Source organism: Phanerochaete carnosa, assembly GCF_000300595.1.
Source record: "Phanerochaete carnosa HHB-10118-sp unplaced genomic scaffold PHACAscaffold_5, whole genome shotgun sequence".
Classification (NCBI taxonomy): Eukaryota; Fungi; Basidiomycota; class Agaricomycetes; order Polyporales; family Phanerochaetaceae; genus Phanerochaete; species Phanerochaete carnosa.
In genome coordinates, this window is record NW_006767632.1 from 3,273,839 (window position 1) to 3,292,903 (window position 19,065).

A 19,065-nucleotide genomic window follows, 5' to 3' on the forward strand; every position below is an offset into this window, starting at 1 on the left:
GAGCACGCGCGCCAATAATTTGTGCCAGTCGCCTAGGGACGGTGAGCCTTTCGAAAGATTACGCAAATTCTGCTGACATAGACACAAATCCCGCTGACGTAGTATATATAAACGGTAATTACAAGATAGCCGATAATCACCCAACCCGATAATCCGCTTGAGAAAGCTCCCGTCCCTTAGGCGCTGGTCAGGAGTCTGGGTCCCGCCCTCCGCCTTTGATGCGTAGCGAGAAGCGCCCGCTTCGTAATCAGCTTGACCTACAACCGCCACCACAGTGACCATACACAAGCCCTGGGTTGCGCATATCCACCTCACCTTTTTATTATTATTCCCCCCTACACTAAAATTGACATATATCATGTCTGGAGCGAATAATGCGCCCGATGCGGACACACTGGCCACGTCTCTCGAGGGTACAGACCTCCAGAACCTGTACACATCCATCGACAAAACCAAGTGAGCCCGTGCGCACATCGTCTTGCGTCTTCTGCCCATGTATCGGAATTGCTGACCCTGTGTGTAGTGTGCACGGGCTCAATCTTACGGTGCCCGAGGACGCGCAGGCGGTAATCAAGCCCTGGGACGAGCGGAACGACACGAGTGTGTCGGCACAGTCGAACGTCGATGACCAGGTGCGTGGCTGACTTCTATTTGGCGAGTTCAAAGACTAATAATGTGCGAGGCGTAGATAATAATACACGTCCCCTTCACGCAGAATGTGCGCGTACGGTCTGTCTTGCTGAAGCTCGGTGAGCAAGGTTGGCTGTACATCAATCTAGGATATATCTGAGCTCTGTGCAGGGCGAGGAGAAGAGACACCGCGTCATCTGCGGTTGTACGCTAATCACAATACTATCGTCGACTTTGCGGAGGCAGAAGAGATCACGCCACAGCTTGATATCACCCTTCAAGAGGGCGAAGTCGGCGTGACAGAATACCCCTTACGTGCCGCAACCTTCGCCAATGTGTTCTCGCTCTCCTTATATTTTGTACGTCTACCATTCTGTGTTTGCTTTTACTTGGCGTACTTACAAGCTTGCGCGGACAGAACAACGCCATAGGCAGCGATGTCGCACGGATATTTTACATCGGCTTTAGAGGCGACAATAGAGGGCAGCGCAAAGAAGGCACCAACAAACTAGAAATACCTGCTGCTAATGCACCGGATGCGAAGATTATTGATCGTGTTACCGAGAAGGCTGGTGCGCAACAAACAACAGCCCGATAACGCCTGCTGTTGGTCGACGACTAGATAGATTACTCCGCGATAGATACACATCTATTCCCTTGTGTGTGCTTATTAAATGTTTGAGCAGTACTACTTTCACAAGATATGCATTTTTATCTGGCAGAGTTACGATCAACAGCGATAACGAAAGCAACAGACAAAAAGTAGTACAAGTTTAGTTCTGGCTACATTTCTTTTCCTCGATCTAAGCAAGACATCAGTAAAGCACGTCGCGCGGGAAATCGAGTGAAGATACGGACCATGGTGATCTGAACGATCTTGTACATGCTCACCCTCAATACGCCGATCCGCCGATCCGCCTTGGCGTTGTAGCTGCCGCGCATTCCCGTCCGCCCCACACCGCGTTCTCGCCTACACCGATACCGCGACCTGCCCACGAACTCCTTCCCCCCGCCCCACCCGGCGTGCCCTCGCCAGGCAGGGCTCCGTAATGGAGCCGCCACGTACGTCAGACGCCCTCGTCGTCGCTCATGAACTCGTCCTCATCTTCATCATCGACGGTCTGGAGGTTCGTGAAGTCGACCTTGTATCGGAGGAGGCCGCCGATGCCACCGAAGCCCTTGACGAACTGCGCGCCCTCCTGGGAGCGGTTCGTGACGAACTCGAGGTTCGCGCCAAACTCCTTGTACTTCTCCGTGAACCACTCGAGGAGCGGCTGCGGTTCGACGACCTGCTCCATCTCGAGGCCGGTTGACTTGTCGATGAACTTCTCGCGGTCCTTCTCCTGCTCCTTGCTCGCGTGCACGATGGTCTCCTCGCCGGCCGCGTTCCGGAGCACATAGCGGGTGATGTCCATGTTCTCCCAGACGATCAGGGTCTCGCAAGCACCGAGGTCGAGCGCCTTGAGCGTGTCATCGATACCGAAACAGTATTTGCCGGTGTCTTGGCTAATCTCATCAAAGTACTTCTGGATAAGCCTCTTCTCTTGCACGAATTTGACGTTTGCTAGGGACTCCGAGGCCAGTTCAATGGCCTGTTTTCCTTCGGTGGTCAGTTGTGCTGTGAGAAATACGCCGCAAAAAAATACATACCTGGTTGAAACCGTTCTCACCACCATAACTAACATCGACAACCTTGATAATCTTCGCCGCCAGACGCTGGTCGAACATGTCGGACAGGGAGAGCTCAGTCTTGAAATCGGCGGAACCTGCAAGGACGAGACCAGTTACGTTGACTTTGTCGTTGGTTATGTAGTGCTGGACAGCGAGCTCGGCAACCTTGCGGACATAGTTGTGACGCTTTTCGTCACGGAGACGGGCGAAACGGAGCGCGGACTGACCGCCGCGACCATGCTTCTTGGGCAGGTCGACGGTGAACTTATGGATGACCTCGCGCGTGTTGCCGGCGACAGTCCCGAAGAGCGTGCCGTTACCATCCATGACAATGAAGCCGAACTTGGAATCAGATTCGAGTAGTTCTTGCAGCGCCTCTGTGTGGAATTTATTGTCGCAAAGGTAAAGGGAACTGAGAAACACGGTGAGCGGGAAGGTAGGTAGATCGAACCAAGACATACGTGTTGATAGGCTTGTGGGGCTCGAAATCGAAGGAAACTTTCTTCTCTTTGCCTTCATCCGTCAGGATCGTTCCGACGAAGAGCACGAGGCCGTTTGGTGGAACACGGTTGTAAAGCTTCAGACGCTGCTGAGTACTTGTAATAGCCGCGAGCACAGAGAGACGGTTGACACGAGACTTGATGTTCGACGCAGTGCCGTACTCCTGCGTCAACATGGCAGAGATACGAGAGATTTGGTCCTGTGCAGGCAAGCGTAAGCACATCACACGCAGATCAGCGCGAATCGAGCTCACTTTCGGTGGAATGATTAAGCTAATCATGGAAGTGCCTGCGCTGCACTCCTCGATGAGCCCATTCGTTCGAATAACTCTGTGCGAGCTAGACACTCACCCCCTCGCAGCGTCAAGACTCTTGATGAGCTTCTTGACCTTCCACATCTGAATGTTCTGCTCCGCCGAATCCTGACTCATCTTGGGCGAGATAGAAGCACACCGTCAATAGAGTGCAGGTATAGAGGCGACCAGAGAAAGAGGTCGGAAGGGGGGAAAGCGCGAGCAGCGCAGGTGACGGTCGCAGGAAAGCTGCGAAAGATTTTATCCGCTGAAATCGCCACTTCTATTTCAGGTAAAATATTAACCGCTCATAATTATGTCATGCAAAATTTAGGGCGCTGATGAGGAGAAAATGTCGGACCGACGCCACTTTTTTCGCTACTTATAGCTACGGATTCCCGCTTTGGGGAGAACTTAAGCACAGGACTTCCCCAGTTTGGTACGATTATGCTCCATTATGACACCCTGGGCGAAAGGGAGGCCACTGTACCAGCCGAGAGTCAGGCCTAGTCAGGTCCGGGGCCGCTACCATCGACATGTCCGTCCATTCCATGAGCTGAGATGCAACGCCCCGATGCTTCGTATAAGTAGTTGTGGCGAAGGCGGCGGAGACTTTTTGAGGATCTCCGAAGCGCTGGATTCGCCGCCCATATGTCGAGGAGAAGCTGAATATGCTCGCAATAGGAGAGCCGCTTCTTGAGGATGTCCGTGAGGCCCAGCAGGTTGCGCTCTCGACATGCGACAAACATCATCGACATGTTATGTAAGCATTTGGAGCCGAAGATCCACAGTTGTATGAGACTACTCGTTACGATTTGAGCAGAGGAACATGCTACATCAAACTAGTGTCTATCATATAAGTTACAGAGCTACAAGGATAGCCATATTCTCGAACATGAGATGCTGCGTGATACGCTACGAGAAATCAAAAGGATAGAATGTTGAACTCTGTCTTCAAACCTGGTGGCTTCCATTAGTCAAGCATCCATTGACCGACTCTTTCGTCAGCTTGCTAACACTGCCATTGACATGCTCGTTGACGTGCCCATTGAGCGCATATCCATTGGCGTGAGGCTCACTGTCAACATCCATTGAATCTTCATCAACCAGAACTGCAACACCATCTATATCCTCCCCATCATTATCTTCATCGTCGTCATCATCGTCCACGACTTCGCCGTCGTCAGCCCCATCCCGAACAGAGTCGAGTGCACCTGCAGGCGCCTCAACCTCGGCCAGAACGGCACGTGCGAGGGCAGCGAAGCCTTCTTCCGTTTCGTCGTCGAGTTTCTTGACCTCATCTAGCTCGGCCACCTCGCGGGCGAAGGCTGCCTCGCGCTCCGCCTTACAGTCGCAGATCTTAGACAGGTGGTACGGGCTTTCGAAGTCCCCGAGCACTTGGCGTGCGCGCTCGGCAGCAAGGCCCTTGGCCAAGGAGATGTTCTGCGCCGGGATGGGGCCGACGACGGCGAAGTCGTGGACGATGATTGACATACTATCGTTTCTCTTCATGGTAGACTGGCTTTGCGATTTCCTGCGTATGCATCGCATGAGCACCGGCGCCCACCAGAAAACCAGAGAGCGCTCACCGGAAGCTGATTTTCATGCACCCTTGTCGTGCTATCCACACCATCAGCTCGGAGACCGGGTCGCGGGGCATGTCCGGAGAAAGGACTCTCAGGAGGCCCCGGAGAGCATTCTCGGCGATGACCGCCGTTTTCTCAAAGTTGTAATGCGTGTCCACAAGGACAGCGCCGAGAATGCTCTCCAGGACATCGCTGATCGCTTTCGGCGGATCATGCTTCCAACCGCTATGGATGATCTCCTCCTCCGATGTCTCTTGCAGAATCGGCACGTACTTGCTGATCGCCATGCTCAGTTCGATGTTATTGATCAGCAGGGGCCGGTGCAGGCCCAAGACGTTCACTGCTATATGCGCCAACGCGGGCGCGCAGACGGCTCGAGAGCGAGCCCAGGACAGCTGCCCAGACGTCGCAGTCGGGAATTTGTTGTACAGGTAGCGCATCACTACCAAGTCGATGAGGGCTATATTGAGTAAAGTTCAGCTTGTGCACGGAGTCAGAGGTGGCACGCCTACCGTCGCCCATGAATTCGAGTCGCTGGTACGAAGAGTTGGTCGGTGATCGGAAAGACGGATGTGTCACTGCTTCGATAAGCAAATGCCCCGACTTAAACTCGTAACCCAGGATCTCCTGAACCTCGTGGAACATGACCGGCACAGGCGTCTCAGGTAGCCGGTCGTATCTCGCAGGCCAAAGCAACGTCCCCCCAAATCCCAAGCCCAGTGCGGTCCCGACGTGCAGCGCCATCATGATCCCACCCGTCGCAAAGCCGGCGCCGAGCGACGCCTCCATGCAGTCTTGCAAGCTGCGCTTCGGGATCCGTCGGGAGACGAACCGATCTGGCATGGGGTCGGACAAGTCCACCTCGCCGGAGAGTGCGAACCGCCAGATGCGCATCGTCTGGGGCTCAGAGGTGAGGTACTGCTCGAGCATTACCTCCTTCGCACGCGCGAGCAGCGTGCGATTCGAGACTGAGTTGCGCCGAAGAATGTCCAGTTGGCCTTCGTGCCTGTGTGGGAAACGATTGAAGAGATGAACAACAGTGCAGAGCTTGAGCACAGAGTCGCCTAGAGTCTCCAACCGCTGATTGTTGAAACCAGCGTTTGCGCTGGGCAAGGTGAGTGCTTGAATCATGAGGTCATCTTGGATAGGCGGAAGGCCGAGCTCTGCTCTGATCGCGCGCGCACGGTAAAGATCCGTGAGACGATGAGTAAGTTCGGGCAGAACTCGAAGGGCACGATATACGTCGGGCGATAGCGGCGCCCAGCGGCAGAGGCTCATGGGATATATATGTGCGCCAAGGGGTTGCGTCTTATTGGCAGGGACCGAGGAGCCGTCGAGGTTGTAAACAGTGGAAGTGTGTCGAGGGAAAGGTACTACTTCGACGCAGTAACCTTGTTCAGGTATTTCGGGCGGGACGCCTTTGCGGGTATACTTCGATATGTAAAATTCGCGGTAGGACTTGCCGGCGGCCTCTCTGGTGCCAGCAGGCGGAACGGATAGTGGTGTGAGGTCATTGCGGATTCGTTTGAGCAGTAGAGGACGACCGTGCTCCTTGCTAGACATTACCAACAGAGTGTTGTAGTGCTCTTCACCAACCATGGACCAGTCTCCGACGCCGAACGGATGCGCCAGAGCTAGCTCGATCGCGTGCCAGTCGACGGCTAGCTCATGAGTAAGTGGGACTAGGAAGCACGTCAAGGGAAGAGTAATTCCTCTCCCGGTGATGCACCACCATAGGCCCATTCTCATAAAGTCTTCCAGTTGCCGCCGCTGTTCCCACTCATCTTCCTCGTCAAACTCAGCAAGCTGAGCCTCGTCTGTCGAGACGTGGACTCCATCGCAGACGAGGCTCCCAGAGGGAAGAATGCTACCAGTGATCAGACCCGCAGCTGGGCGTCCGTCAAGGCGGACAACGTGCAACCACAGCTTCTGACCTCTTGTCCACGGGTCGCGAACGATGACGTCCATCATGTCGGGGACGTGGCTGACGTCGCCTATCGGACGTCCATCGGCATCGTCATTGTCACCAGTAGCAGAGCGGGCGGGTAGCAAATAGTTGTCGAAAACTCCTAGTTCGTGCAACCGTTTGACGGCCATAAACGCAGCCGCACGCTTTGCTTCCTTCTTCGTTCGTTTGGTGGGTCCGGTAAAGGTGAGATGCTCCTTGGGCAGCGGTAGGCTTGAAGGCAATTGTAGAGTCGCCTCGAAATCGCCGGAGTACTGAGGTAGATGGATCGGGGTGAAACGGTCGCGGGGAATGAGTGAACACAGGTGATTGAGCAGACCAATGGCAGTATTATACGTGAGAATCGCGCCGGTGTTTGGTACCACGTAGCGTTCCCGTTCTGCGAGATCCAGTGGGTCTTCACGTTCTTCGCCTTCTTCCAGCTCGTCGTCTTGGACAGGCTTCGGGAGGTCTTCGCGATTCTGGTATACAAGTCGTAGCTGTGGCTCGCTCTCAGAGAAGGCTTTGTATCGATCGACATGAGATGCCTGGCCTTCCTGGACCATGACCATGAAGGTGGCAGCTTTTTGTCGTGCACGCCCTCGAGATTGTATGTAGCCGACCATGTGCTGAATTGGATCGAAACGAACGACTAGTTCGCATGCCTGAACAGCACGTTAGATCGCACCAAGTGGATCTAATGACCGCACTTACTGGGAAATCGAGACCTTCCTCGGCAACAGACGTCGCGACAACTGTGGCCCTCTTGAGCACAACCCAGTTAAAGAGGTAAGGAAGCACTCACGAAGATTGCATTCGCCGTCTCTGAACATCTTCACGGCCTCCTGTTGCGACTTGAGGGCCATACCTCGTACTTGCGACTTCTGGACGCTGCTGGCGCCATGTCCGATGAGCTGCGCACTCTTGAAGTACAATTCCAGTGGTGGGATCCGCGGGAGCATTTTTGATAGACACGCAGCAACGTGTCGTTGCTCGACGAAGATGATGCCCTGAAAGTTCTGCTTGTAGTATTCGAATAGTAGCTGGGATAGAAGGACGACTTTGGGCGAGCACCACTTCAAGTCAATCCTGATGGGCACAGTGTCGGGGTCATCTTCGTTGTCAAAAAAGTCACTGAATTGCTGAAGAACGAGTTCCATGTGCGCAAGCTCGGGAGGCAGCTGAATGCCTTCGGGCTGGACACCATCGAGGTGCGTCGTATTCATATACTCCATATGGTCTTCTGCCTGCGAGATGAATTGCGCGATTCGATGCTTGATGTCGTGGTATAAGAATAATTCGGCACCATACGGGCCTAAGCTATGGTATGTGACCTCGAACCGTGTGCGAACCTTCTCCACAGGTATGTCAAACGAAGGTGGTAGGGAGTCGAGTGCAAGTCTCGCCCACAAATTAGTTGCCGGGTAGTGGGGATAAGTGATAGGTGATGCTTGGTATTCGCGGAGCACCTAGATCAAATCCAGGTGAGGGAAAATCCCGTATGTACCGAATAAAGGTACATACCTCCTGAGGGCGAGGAGAATGGTCTGCTAATTCCTCGACATGCTCGCGAACAGCAATGACTTTAGCATCGAGATTGCGCTCGAGCGTAGCAAGAGATTCGACGGCGTCCCTGGGATTCCAGATTGGGGATGCCGTCATACCGAACACCTTCGGCCGCTTTTCGGAGGTCCATTGGAAATACTCCCGCATTATACCGTTGTACGCATGATTCTTTCGTGTGTGATGACATTCGTCGAAAACCATAAGGGATACCTGACGTAAGGCAAAGGTCAGCAATGAGGGCTCGGGAACACTGAATCGAACTCTACGGCCGCCAGAAGAGTAACGAAGGTCGCGGTCGATCCAAAACAAATATAGCTCGAGCACGACTCGATGAAAACCGGGCAACGGGCGCCGTATACCTGCTCGGTTTCGGTCGCTCGAGTCGAATCTTCAGACCTCGAATATCGATACTGCAGCAGCGTGAATGCTGTTAACTGATTATCCACCGATGCTGAAACTCTTGCGGTAGCATCTGAGGATACCCTTGTGGATATCATAGATGATACTGCAACGTTTCACGCAGCGTGACCACAAGTAATCAGCCAACAGCGACCCATGCGGCAGCAGGACTGACACCAGATGCTGACGGCGGAATTGCGCGGCTTGTGGCCACTAACATGTTCAGAAGAGAGCCGGCAAGCTGAGCAAGGGAAAAGAGAGTAGGTCGGTCTGTCGCCCGAAGTACAAGCACAAGAGCTGAGCAAAATGGAGGCAGCTGGTTTACCACATACCTTGTCCATAGTCCAATGTGAATGGGTCAAAATGTTCAGAAATATCTGAGCTATAGACCGCCACACACATACTTCAGAGACGAAAGGCCGCTCGGGAGAACGAGACACGCACCGGTCATTACAAGTACATCGTGTAACTCAATCTCCTTCCTCCATCCCCGCCTGTCCGTCATGTCGATAGCCGTTGCTCCATAACACTTGCTTACACGCAGGGGCGTTTCTCTTGCGATGAAGTCGCCCTGCTGTTCAACGAGTGCCACTTTCGGAACGAGGAAAACGATGATCTTGCCCAGCCCGGCATCGCGGGCTGCAATCCACTTGATAAGGAGCGTGCTTATGTAGGTTTTGCCACTGCCAGTGTCGAGGGCTGCGATGACGTTGCGCTCTTGAGCGCGAGAGAAGATCTCCTCTTGGTATCGTCGAGGGAGGAGAGCTTCGTTCACGTCTTGGAACTGCGCCATCGTGCCAGCGCCGAAACCTACGTAAGCACAATCTGTATCGTAGACAAGCGAGATTTAACGTAGACGAAGTCGCATCGCCGAGCGCGACTAGCGGGGATGGAGGACGGAGGACGAGTCGGTGAGAAGAAGACGAAGGGAGAAACCTCGAAATTCCGCAAGGGCTGTGACAGTACGGCTGTGACAACTGGATTTGGCAACCATTTGTGACTGCGCCGCGGCTCGCAGCAAGCTGCGCCCATCCGTAGTACTCTGGTATTTAAGCCGCTACCGTCCCCTCCGCACACCGCACATCCACGCAGCACACCAATCATGGCCATTAATCCTAACGAAGACACCGAATTGTGAGCAATCATGCGCTGCAATCTCAAACTCTTCCGACCTGCCGCTCAGTAACGATGCTCTCCGCAAGCACGGCATCCTGCCACCCCGCCCGGCGACCCCTCCATCCCCCTCGCCGCCGCCCCCGCCGTCGCTCCACGAGCGGCTCGAGGATCTAGACATCGACGAGCTCCAGGACGCCGCGGAGGACGCCCGCGACGACGAGACCGCACGCGTCATCGAGCAGATCCGGAAGGAGCGCCTCCGTGAGCTGCAACGCTTCCAGAACGCACGCTTCGGATGTGTATATCCTATCGGCAGGGAGGATTACACGCGCGAGGTGACCGAAGCCAGCCGGGTCGACAGCGACGACGCGGACATGGCCGACAAAGGCACCGGCGTGGTGTGTTTCTTGTACAAGGACGGGTAAGCAGCCGAGTGTCATGTCTGTGTGGTGGCGGAGGGGCTTATAACCGACCGTGTCCTAGCATGCCACGCAGCGACCGCGCGTTTGAGCATGTGCGGACCCTCGGGCAAAGGCACCCACATACAAAGTTTGTTTCGATCGTGGGGGACAAGTGCATACCGAACCTTCCAGACACTAGAATGCCGATGTTCATCGTCTACCGGAAGGGCGAGGTCATCAACCAGATTGTGGCCTGGGGTGCTGACCGAGAGCGCAAGATTGAAGGTGTGGTTAGTCTTTGTTCTACCTGGCTCGTTTCTCATCCCCGCCGCAGAGCTCGAGGCCGTGCTCATCCTGGCGGGTGCAATCGTCCCGCAGCGCGGTGGCCCCGGTCGGAAAAAGAACGACAAGGACGATGACGATGACGAAGATGACGAGCCGTCGTCGAGAATGCGTTCGCATGTCACAAGTACAAACGCCAAGACGCCAAAGAACATTAGGAAGAAGGAAGACGACGACTCTGACTTTGAGTTCGACCTGTAATCCAAGACTAGCATAGCAACAAGCCAATTCTTAGGTGCAATGTAGTAGTACATGATTCTGGTTAACAAGCAGTGCGATTATTGCGTTTAGTCTACAGCACCATGTAAAAGCCGAAATAATCACTCTGGATTAATCAGAGGCATGACCTGCTTCCTGCCCTTGACAGGCCAGACCTCGGTCATCGTCTCCGCGTCCCAGACCTTGCTGCCACGCACGACGTACCGGATGTCCCTCGTCTTCCTGATGTCGCCCTCCAGCACGTCAAACACGGATGGATACACCACCAAGTCTGCGAGCTTGCCCGGCGTCAGCGACCCCAGCGACCCATAGATGCCAAGCGTCTTCGCGGCGTCGAACGTCGCCGCGCGGATGACCTCGTAGTTAGACAGGCCGCCCCGCTGCGCGAAGAACATCTCGGCGTGGTAGTTCAGGCCCAGCGGGGGTTCGCCATGCGCGCCGATGTGCGCCCTCAGGCCCATGCGCACCATCTTTGCGGTTGACTCCGAGGTGTTGAACAGTGCGTACGCTAGAGCAACAAACGGTCAGCGAGCGATTTAGAGTGATGCGGTCGAGAATAAAGGGCACCAACAGTTCTTTGGGCGCGCCGTGGACTCGGAGAGGGCCTCGAGAATGCCGTGCCGCGTGAACCGCCGCAGCTTGGGGTCGTTCGGGACATCCTCCGTCGCCCAGACATACTGCTCTCCAAACACACCGCCGTAGTTGACGACGTGCGTCGGTGTTAGACCTGTACCGCTGCGCACAAACAGCGTCAAGATGTCGTCGTAGAGCTGCGGCACAGGCAGCGCGTGCTCGATCGTGGTCATGCCTGCCGCAAAAGCTCAGCGACGCCGGACAACTAGAGTGCAGAGAGAGAAAGGCACATACCGTCGACGATGTATGTCTGATCTCAATCGTAATTCATGCCGCCCTCGGGGAAACAGAGCATCGACAGGTTGCGCGCGACGGGAGATTATAGTTCTTGTACGAGTAGCTCGCCGGCCCGCCCTCAGCCTTGATGCGGACCAGCGCAGCATACGCCTCGTCCATCGTCGTGATGTCCTGGTGGATCCCCGGTGCGCCTGCGCCGTAGATCCTGTCGCCAACCTGGAAGATGCGCGGCCCGTTCTCCTGGCCTCGCTCGACACGGAAGCGCTCCCAGAAGCCACGGAAGCGCTCCCAGAAGCCACGGACGCTGGTTGCACTGGGGCTGCGGGAAGCAGTGTCAGAGGCCGTCAACAAACGAAAGCTCAGAGCGTGCGGCGTACTTGTGCAGCGTGGTGACGCCATAGGCGAGGAACGTCTCCAATTCCCATGACTTCGCAGGGAAAAAGTCAGCGAACCCAGCCCAGTGGGCATGAATATCGATGTAGCCAGGGACGATGTAACCGCCCTCGGCATTGATCACAGTCGCACCGTGCGGGACAACGTAGTCCTCAATGCCCACGGTTGCCTCGACCCTGCCACCTCGAGAGACAAGGACCGCATCGTGCATTACATCCTGCAAGAGGCTTCCAGACTCCATAGTGAGCAGTGTGGCATTCGTAAAGACAAGGACATCGGCATTCGCCAACGCCTGCTCGTCGTTGGTGTGCAGGGCAGCCATAGCGTCAGCCTTGAGACGGCTCACGTCCGACGGGTACCTGACGACAATCTCAGAGAACTCGACCAGCTTCTTCGTGCATGATATCCCGAAGTTGAGTGTGTCATCTGCAATCTCGGACGAGCACTTGCCCAAGGAGGAGACTTCAACGGAGTGCAAATACGGCCCTGCAGACACAGTGAGTCCAACCGGTCGAAAGGATTCAGCAAAGAAAACGACACATACCAAGGAATCAGAACAGCTTCTTCCCGTCCCCACTCCACACCACATCATGCCCTCCGTCCAAACTCAGCCGCGCGACGCCCTTCGTCGCGTTTCCAGGTTTGCTCCACACCGCCTCGTCGGCCGCCACCTCCGGCGCGTGGTACACGTGCATGAAGTCGACGAACGCGACCTCGGATGTGCGCGGGTTCACGACGAGCTCTGTGGACATCGCGCCGCTCGCGACCGTCTCGTGCACGTATTCGCCGTACTCGTCAGGGCCGGCCGCGAGGTCGATGATGAAGGCGTGGCTCCTCTGTTACACGAGGATCTTGGCGGCCTTGTCCAGGAAGCGGACCTTGGTCTGCGGCGGCGAGTCCTGCACGGGCGCCGAGGACACGAACTGCACGTTCTTGACCTCGAGCGTGTTTTGGACGAGCGACGGGCTGGACGGCAGGACCAGGTCGGCGATGCACAGACCGGCGCCCGCGGTGGCGACGATGTCCCCTGAGAGGTAGGTTCCGCCGAGGTACAGACCGGTGGCTGCGGCGAGGGTGACGTCCTTCGAGAGGTAAGTTCCGCTAGCTTTCATGAAGGCGATCCGCCTCTGCCGCCCGGAGCATTCGCACAACACCGGAGAGAAGTACCGTCCGAGAGGAAGCCCGGTCACTTCGTACGCGTCGCCAGAGCTGACATTCGCGATCTCAAACGTCGTAAAGTTCGTGTCCGACCACCGTGCATGCACCACTAGGTCCTCCGCGTTCGGTACGAACGACGGCGAGAAGTACGCTGCCTGCTTGTCCAGCACCGGCACAGCCGCCACCGTTTCGTCCTCGACGTCGTATACGTAGTTGACACCCGCCGCTTGGAACACGCCTTCGAACCGTTATCGTTGACGCGGAGTTCGGTGAAGGCATAGACACGCTGCGTGTCGTGGGTCTCGATGGCGAGGATGTCCGTATCACTGTTCCTTGTATCAGCGATGCGCTTCTCTACGTGTGCCAAGAATGGAATAGGCGAAGGAGACGCATTCGCCTTCGTGCGCTCGCCTCGTGAGTTTGTCGAAATCGGGACGTGGTAAATCTGACCGGCAGCCCAGATAATGATTGCGTCATCCTTGGGTGTGAAAGCGAAGGATGGGTAGGTGCCCATTGGCGCAGATATAGTGGTCAGATCGTAGGTCAAACCGTGCCAGACATGATGAATACTGCCGGTGACAAGGTCCCTGCGAAGCAAAATTAGTAATAAGACATGGTGGATAAGATACTCGCTAACTTGAGCACGAGAGCCTCCTTGTCTCGCACCCGACGGACGAACGCCAGAGTCCGACCATCGCGAGAGAGCTCGGGCCGGCTAGCACCACCGGGGAGGGAGCCCACCAACGTCGTCGTCGTCTGGCTCGTAAGGTTGGTAGAGAATATGGCGTAGATACCAGAGTGCACGTCCTTGCTGTACGTGAGCGTGTCGGCGTCGATAACATTCTTCACATAGATCAAACTGTCTTCGTCATTCCAAATGAATTGTTCCGGGCCGATTTGCTGGTCACCGTAGTCCTCAGAACTCCAACCGAGAGGAAGCGTCCTCGAAACCACGCGCTTGCCGCTCCCCGCCTCGATCTTGGTGTCGAACGCGTCGGGAATCTCGTATTCCCAGCCTTCTTCGGCTCCGAGACAGTACCTGGAGGTATACCATTTGGTCGCGATGACCTTTTTGCCAGATGGGTGGAAGCGAGCGTCAGAGACCGTACGGTATGTCTCGTTGGTGACTCGATGAGCTATGAGGTGCATCCAGTACGATTCATACAGCGTAGTAGCTGAACTCACCATGCAACCTTCCTTCCCTCAGAAGTCGTCTCTCCTTTTCCGATTCAGTCTCTTTGACACCTCTTGCCAGAGCATCTTCCTCCTCATTTTGCCGAGCCAAAGCAAGCTGCAGTTCACCGCGAGCGTCGTGCGGGCGAACGTCCATTGCGTCGCATCCCTTCCATGTCGTCATCCAGATATTCTCCACACCAAGTTGTGCATCGCTACGGAACACGACCTTGCTTCCGTCCGCCGAGAAGTGAGGGTCAGAGTCGTGCGGCACGCCAAGCAGGACTGGGCGAGCCCTCGTGCGCTCGCCGACGCCGTCCTTGTACGCGCTCGCGGGTATGCAGTAGGTGTCGCCGAGCATGTCGAACACGATATCTCCACTCTTCGGGTTCACGTCCAAGCGGATCCATGTCCCTTGGGTGACATCGTAGTCGAGCTTGCGGGGGTACGGGAAGTCCGTGGAGATATCCCAAGGTGTGGGCGGGCGCAGCGGCCAGACGTCGTCCTTCCACTCGTTCGCGGGGTCACTGTGCGCAACCAGCGGGCGTGCCGCTTGGAGGAGCGTCGCGTCACGCGTGAGATAGGTCGGAAGGAAGGTGGCGAGTGTCAGGGCGGCAGAGAGGAGTACGACAAGCGTGAAGAAACGCGACTGCGGCCTCGCTCTGGGTTGCAGGAGCACCTTGTCCCAAATTACATTTCGGGCTTGAGACGTTTCGTCCCTCTTCTAAGTACCTTGTAAGCAGAACGAAATCCTTTAAACGCCTTCTAAGGGCCTTTTAAGGCCCTTGTAAGTACCTTAGAATCTGACTTCTAGGCTATCTCAAGATCAGCGCCTTTCAAGGTCAATTTGTAATTTGGGACACTCTGCAAGTCCCTTCATCGTGCACCGGGGACCAGCAGAGCTTGCAGGCCGATGCAGAGTGGTGGTTGAGACGGAGTCGGCAGCAGATGTTACGAATCATGTTTCACGGCTGATCGACATCTACAGCACCAGCGGAAAAGCTGTCCACCACTGTAAGCTGGCGCGAAACCATCCATGTAGAATTGAGCACGCCCTGCTCAACAAGGTGCAAGCGCGTCATGACGAACGCGTGCGTGGGAGAGCTTTTGGGCGTCTCCGGCTTCGGACCCCAAAAAGGTTCGCTCCTGGACCCCGCGCCGGAATATTTGCCACAGCGTTAACTTCACTATGGTCTGACACCATTTCGTTGCGCTTCACGCATTACTGTGGGTTTTTGGCCAAATTAACCTCCGACGATAACTAGATGCTACTGTCTCTCCCTGTCCTCGTGGTCGTGTGCCGGTGACCCCGACCTGGTCGTTACCCGCACCCTGATTGGTCCTCGACCAATACTTAGCCGGGGTTTGTACCCGCACAACATATCGGCCCTCCGGCCAGATTGTGGCATTTGCACCCCCGTTGGGATCCGAGAACGGCTCTCGGTTTGTACCCGCATTGGGAGGGACCTATTAGGGAATATGTAGGGGTCCTCCTGAGTCCCGTCACTGTAACAAGATCTACAAGATTTGCTTTGCTTTGCTTTGGGAGACCAATGTTCGATCCCGTTGCTCACTATGGTGAAGACTCTTACTCGGTGGTTCGCGCGATTCAGTCCACGCCGTACGGACGATGTCTCGCATCGTGCGGTTTCCCCCAGTCAGAGACTACATACTGTCGAAACAGTGGCCGGCTCTGCAAGAAGTACCCTATCAGACATGTCAGATGAATCAACGTTGGTAGATACATTTCCCCAGACTTTGCCGCCAGATTACACTGCATATAATCTGCGTACGTCGTCCGTTTACTCTCCTCTGCGCGCATCACAACCAACCGGCTAGCTCTCCAGCAACAGTGACCATCTCTGCGTCGACGTGTGCAGATGTAGTTCGCACGCGGTCCTTGCTTAGGCAGATCCTTCTGAGTCGTATCGTGGACAGGATTTTCAGTTACACCGACTATCTCCCCACCATCTCGCAATCCAGCGGCCGGAGAATAGCAGTCGACGATCACACTCTCATACTCGCCATACCCCTAACTCAGGCACAATCCAACAGGATCATGCACGTCTCTCTCCTCATCCGAAGCCACGACCAAGGGTGGATCCCGGGTCCTGACCGGCTGTCTAACAGGTCCTGGATGTGGTTTACCATATGCACCGAGGGGCGGCTCGACGTCGACGTCGACGGCGGTCCCCGGCTTGTAACCAACCGCCGTGGTGACCCGAAAACGTGGTCCTACGAATTCGAATGGAACGCCACATCTGCAGAGGTGCGCAGAATTCAGGAGGGCAGAAAGATTGAGATTTGGGCCCATGCACGGTATGTCCTGTTGCCGTGCGTGGGAAGTCGATGCTGACGCTCATTGAAGATACTTTGGGTGGAAGAATGTCTTTGAGGAAGCCAAGATCACAATATACTTTCAACCTCTGGTGCCGTCGCCAGCGGAGCGGTGGTCCTGGATCGAGGCCGCATGCCTTGAAAGGAGGACATATTCATCTTGGATAACTACTCACAGTCTCCGCAATTGCTTCAGCAATCGTACAGCAGCTATCAAATTGGGCAAATCCATCTACTGCCCACAGTTCTCTCCGCTGGCATCCAATTACCTGGACGTATGCGAGAACGGCATAGTCCTGAGGAACTCACTTGCGCTGTATACGCCGTACCTCTGCAGCAAGCTCAATGACTCGACTCATACCCACCGGTCTTTCGCAGCCGTCATTCAGGGCATGGACTGCGAGCCACGTCTGCACGGAGAGGAGCGGCAGCGAGTCCTCAACGATGTCAGGGACCTGCTGAGTAATACAGCTGAGAGGATCCATCTGCCCTCTGGGACGTGGCCAGACGTATCTAAGGAGGTCATAATGTCCCTCGGTCAGCTGTCATTCTCTGCGCCACAGTCGGTCACGATCAAAATCTTCACGTCGATGTGGCAGGATCCAGATGGCTCCGGGCTTCTGTTGTTCTTTGCGGGACTGCACGAGCAGGATCGGCTGGACGAAGAGTCTGCGATTGGGCGGCTATGCAAGGAAGTTCTTGTCCAGGCATCCAGCGACGGTAGGCCACAATGATATGTCCATCTCCGACTGAGTCTGACCCGACGTGCAGAGGCGATCAAGTGTTTGGAGCAGTCATGTCACAGGCTGCAAAGGTTGTTGGATGGGAAGTACGAGCATCAGCTGAGAGGGTTTGATCCCCTGGACCACGTCCGCCTCTGTCGGCTCTATCTGCGCATATATCAACGCTTTGTTTCCCTCGCCGGCAGCAGTTCGCTTTCTGCAGGCGGCAGACTTCTGAACCCTTTCGACGACGGTACCAGCACTCTATGGGCTGAGATCTGGAGACTTCTAGCTCGTTTGGTCGACAAGTACTACGCAGACAGAGGCTGGGGCGGCTCGCTGCGCAATGGGACGGGCAAGATGAGGTGGACCACGCCTTCGCAGAATGGGAATTCTGTCCAGGGTAAGCCTTAAGCGCAGTCTGATTGCCCCTCCGATGGCGTACTGACCTTGACCCAAGCTGTCTCCAACTTGCAGCTTGACCTTTGTCAGCAGGACATAGCGATGGCTGGCGAATGCGTTGCTGCAATCGAGCCATTGGAATCTTGTGGTGCTGGTCTCTCACATGAGCTAGGAGTTGCGCTTCAGCGCTTCCTACCGGGTTCATAGCTGGTACCAGAAGCAGCACCGGACCATAATTTCTGCTCGACACAAGGGTCTGATTTTTCAATGTAATTAGTGCTTATTGCTGTGAGCAGAAGGCACGTCTAATTCGAGAAATCCAATTGACAAAATCAGCTCTATCACACAGTCGAGATCAGGGGAACGCTCGGGTACGGCGACTGACATGTACACTTGGAAGTCTGTAAACACGAGTCAACCAGCTACAAGAGGCGCGACCACTGTGTCCGCATCTGGATTGGTCTAGGCATACTGTGTTGAGCTTGTGCTGAGTGTCTGCAAAAGTAAGATGAATTTGCGTACTCTAGCCAGAGCTGATCTGCGTACGGTGGAAGGCCACAAGCCGATTCGCTGGTGAGCAGGAACATGACCGCGTCGAACGTTCGCGAGGTCGCCGTGCGCAACCAGCGAGCATGTTGCTTGGAGGATCATTGCGTCTCGTGTCAGAAAGATAGCTTGGAAGGAATGTGGCGAGTGTCAGCGGCGAGCGAAGCAGAGAGGAGCACGACAAGCCCTGAAGAAACGCGATCGCTGCCTCGCCCTGCCGTCGCCGAGATGCAGGGATGCCTTAGCAAGCCTCTTCATCGTGCACTGGGACCAGTAAAGCTAGGATACACCGCCAATTTTCGCCCAGGTAGAGTCCACACCCGCGCCTAAACCGTGAGCCACCCGAGCGATCAGATGGCTGAAGCGTCTCTCTCGTATGATTACCAGACGGCCGGTAAGGTCTGGCTACCATGTGGTAGCTCATCTGGTCACCAGGTAGTGGGTCACACGACAGTCACCCAACAGGTCCAGCTGGATACCTGCCCAAGGATTGCGATTATTTTCGCACGGTTTGTACAACTCATGTATCGAAGATAATGTAGAAGTTTATGCTTTTCAAATCGAGTTTATCGGCATGTAGTAACAACGCCCTGTATATACCACGGCCATAAATACAGATGCGGTCATGCTCTCTTGCGTTTGCGAGAAGGCTCAGGGTCTTCTTCCGTGTCTGAGTTGTGATCATCTGAGAGCCCCATCTTGTCGCCGCCACTCTCCTCAAGTTCTGCGTCCGATGACGCTACACTTTAACAAATCCACATCCACATCCTCCGGCTCATCGCTTGACTTATCGTCG

General features: G+C 55.3%; 5 protein-coding genes across 5 annotated transcripts; 1 reads left to right on the forward strand and 4 right to left on the reverse strand.

Annotated features, from left to right (window-relative positions):
* Positions 1 to 358: 358 nt before the first annotated feature.
* On the forward strand, positions 359 to 1,228 carry PHACADRAFT_94454 (uncharacterized protein; the record flags this gene model as incomplete). Its single annotated transcript, XM_007396253.1, has 5 exons — positions 359 to 456; positions 524 to 632; positions 689 to 749; positions 802 to 989; positions 1,049 to 1,228. 5 exons carry the CDS (start codon positions 359 to 361, stop codon positions 1,226 to 1,228), a joined length of 636 nt encoding a protein of 211 aa, XP_007396315.1.
* Positions 1,198 to 3,329, reverse strand: PHACADRAFT_257021 (uncharacterized protein). Its single transcript, XM_007396254.1, has 6 exons — positions 3,153 to 3,329; positions 3,056 to 3,095; positions 2,763 to 3,001; positions 2,281 to 2,713; positions 1,489 to 2,222; positions 1,198 to 1,433 (listed from the first exon to the last, which is right to left on the reverse strand). The coding sequence occupies exons 1-5, from the start codon at positions 3,230 to 3,232 to the stop codon at positions 1,698 to 1,700; spliced, it is 1,317 nt and encodes a 438-aa protein (XP_007396316.1). The 5' UTR covers positions 3,233 to 3,329; the 3' UTR covers positions 1,198 to 1,433; positions 1,489 to 1,697.
* Positions 3,330 to 3,832: 503 nt separating this feature from the next.
* On the reverse strand, positions 3,833 to 9,549 carry PHACADRAFT_122116 (uncharacterized protein). Its single transcript, XM_007396255.1, has 8 exons — positions 9,035 to 9,549; positions 8,923 to 8,972; positions 8,150 to 8,401; positions 7,431 to 8,094; positions 7,340 to 7,380; positions 5,193 to 7,290; positions 4,684 to 5,140; positions 3,833 to 4,628 (listed from the first exon to the last, which is right to left on the reverse strand). The coding sequence occupies exons 1-8, from the start codon at positions 9,381 to 9,383 to the stop codon at positions 4,049 to 4,051; spliced, it is 4,491 nt and encodes a 1,496-aa protein (XP_007396317.1). The 5' UTR covers positions 9,384 to 9,549; the 3' UTR covers positions 3,833 to 4,048.
* A 619-nt stretch (positions 9,550 to 10,168) lies between these two features.
* Positions 10,169 to 16,061, reverse strand: PHACADRAFT_209515 (uncharacterized protein). The gene is made up of 11 exons (XM_007396256.1): positions 15,936 to 16,061; positions 14,275 to 14,986; positions 13,727 to 14,225; positions 13,375 to 13,676; positions 12,810 to 13,327; positions 12,509 to 12,767; positions 11,916 to 12,417; positions 11,601 to 11,857; positions 11,240 to 11,476; positions 10,442 to 11,176; positions 10,169 to 10,392 (listed from the first exon to the last, which is right to left on the reverse strand). Exons 1-10 carry the CDS (start codon positions 15,978 to 15,980, stop codon positions 10,770 to 10,772), a joined length of 3,738 nt encoding a protein of 1,245 aa, XP_007396318.1. The 5' UTR covers positions 15,981 to 16,061; the 3' UTR covers positions 10,169 to 10,392; positions 10,442 to 10,769.
* A 66-nt stretch (positions 16,062 to 16,127) lies between these two features.
* On the reverse strand, positions 16,128 to 16,590 carry PHACADRAFT_257031 (uncharacterized protein; the record flags this gene model as incomplete). Its single annotated transcript, XM_007396257.1, has 1 exon — positions 16,128 to 16,590. A coding segment is annotated over exon 1 (277 nt), but the record flags the coding sequence as incomplete, so codon positions are not given.
* Positions 16,591 to 19,065: the final 2,475 nt, after the last annotated feature.

What these genes read in the sequence shown, in the direction of transcription:
- PHACADRAFT_257021 (XM_007396254.1), bottom strand. Translation starts at nt 3,232, where the DNA reads ATGAGTCAGGATTCGGCGGAGCAGAACATTCAGATGTGGAAGGTCAAG. An exon ending in AGTCTTGACGCTGCGAGGGG is followed by an intron (nt 3,096 to 3,152) that starts GTGAGTGTCTAG and finishes CGAGGAGTGCAG; the next exon opens with CGCAGGCACTTCCATGATTA. An exon ending in GCTTAATCATTCCACCGAAA is followed by an intron (nt 3,002 to 3,055) that starts GTGAGCTCGATT and finishes TTGCCTGCACAG; the next exon opens with GACCAAATCTCTCGTATCTC.
- PHACADRAFT_122116 (XM_007396255.1), bottom strand. Translation starts at nt 9,383, where the DNA reads ATGGCGCAGTTCCAAGACGTGAACGAAGCTCTCCTCCCTCGACGATAC. An exon ending in CGATGTACTTGTAATGACCG is followed by an intron (nt 8,973 to 9,034) that starts GTGCGTGTCTCG and finishes GGCGGTCTATAG; the next exon opens with CTCAGATATTTCTGAACATT. An exon ending in CACATTGGACTATGGACAAG is followed by an intron (nt 8,402 to 8,922) that starts GTATGTGGTAAA and finishes GCCTTACGTCAG; the next exon opens with GTATCCCTTATGGTTTTCGA.
- PHACADRAFT_209515 (XM_007396256.1), bottom strand. Translation starts at nt 15,980, where the DNA reads ATGTCTGATAGGGTACTTCTTGCAGAGCCGGCCACTGTTTCGACA. An exon ending in AGCCGGCCACTGTTTCGACA is followed by an intron (nt 14,987 to 15,935) that starts GTATGTAGTCTC and finishes CAAGGTACTTAG; the next exon opens with AAGAGGGACGAAACGTCTCA. An exon ending in CGAGACCCACGACACGCAGC is followed by an intron (nt 13,328 to 13,374) that starts GTGTCTATGCCT and finishes AACGGTTCGAAG; the next exon opens with GCGTGTTCCAAGCGGCGGGT.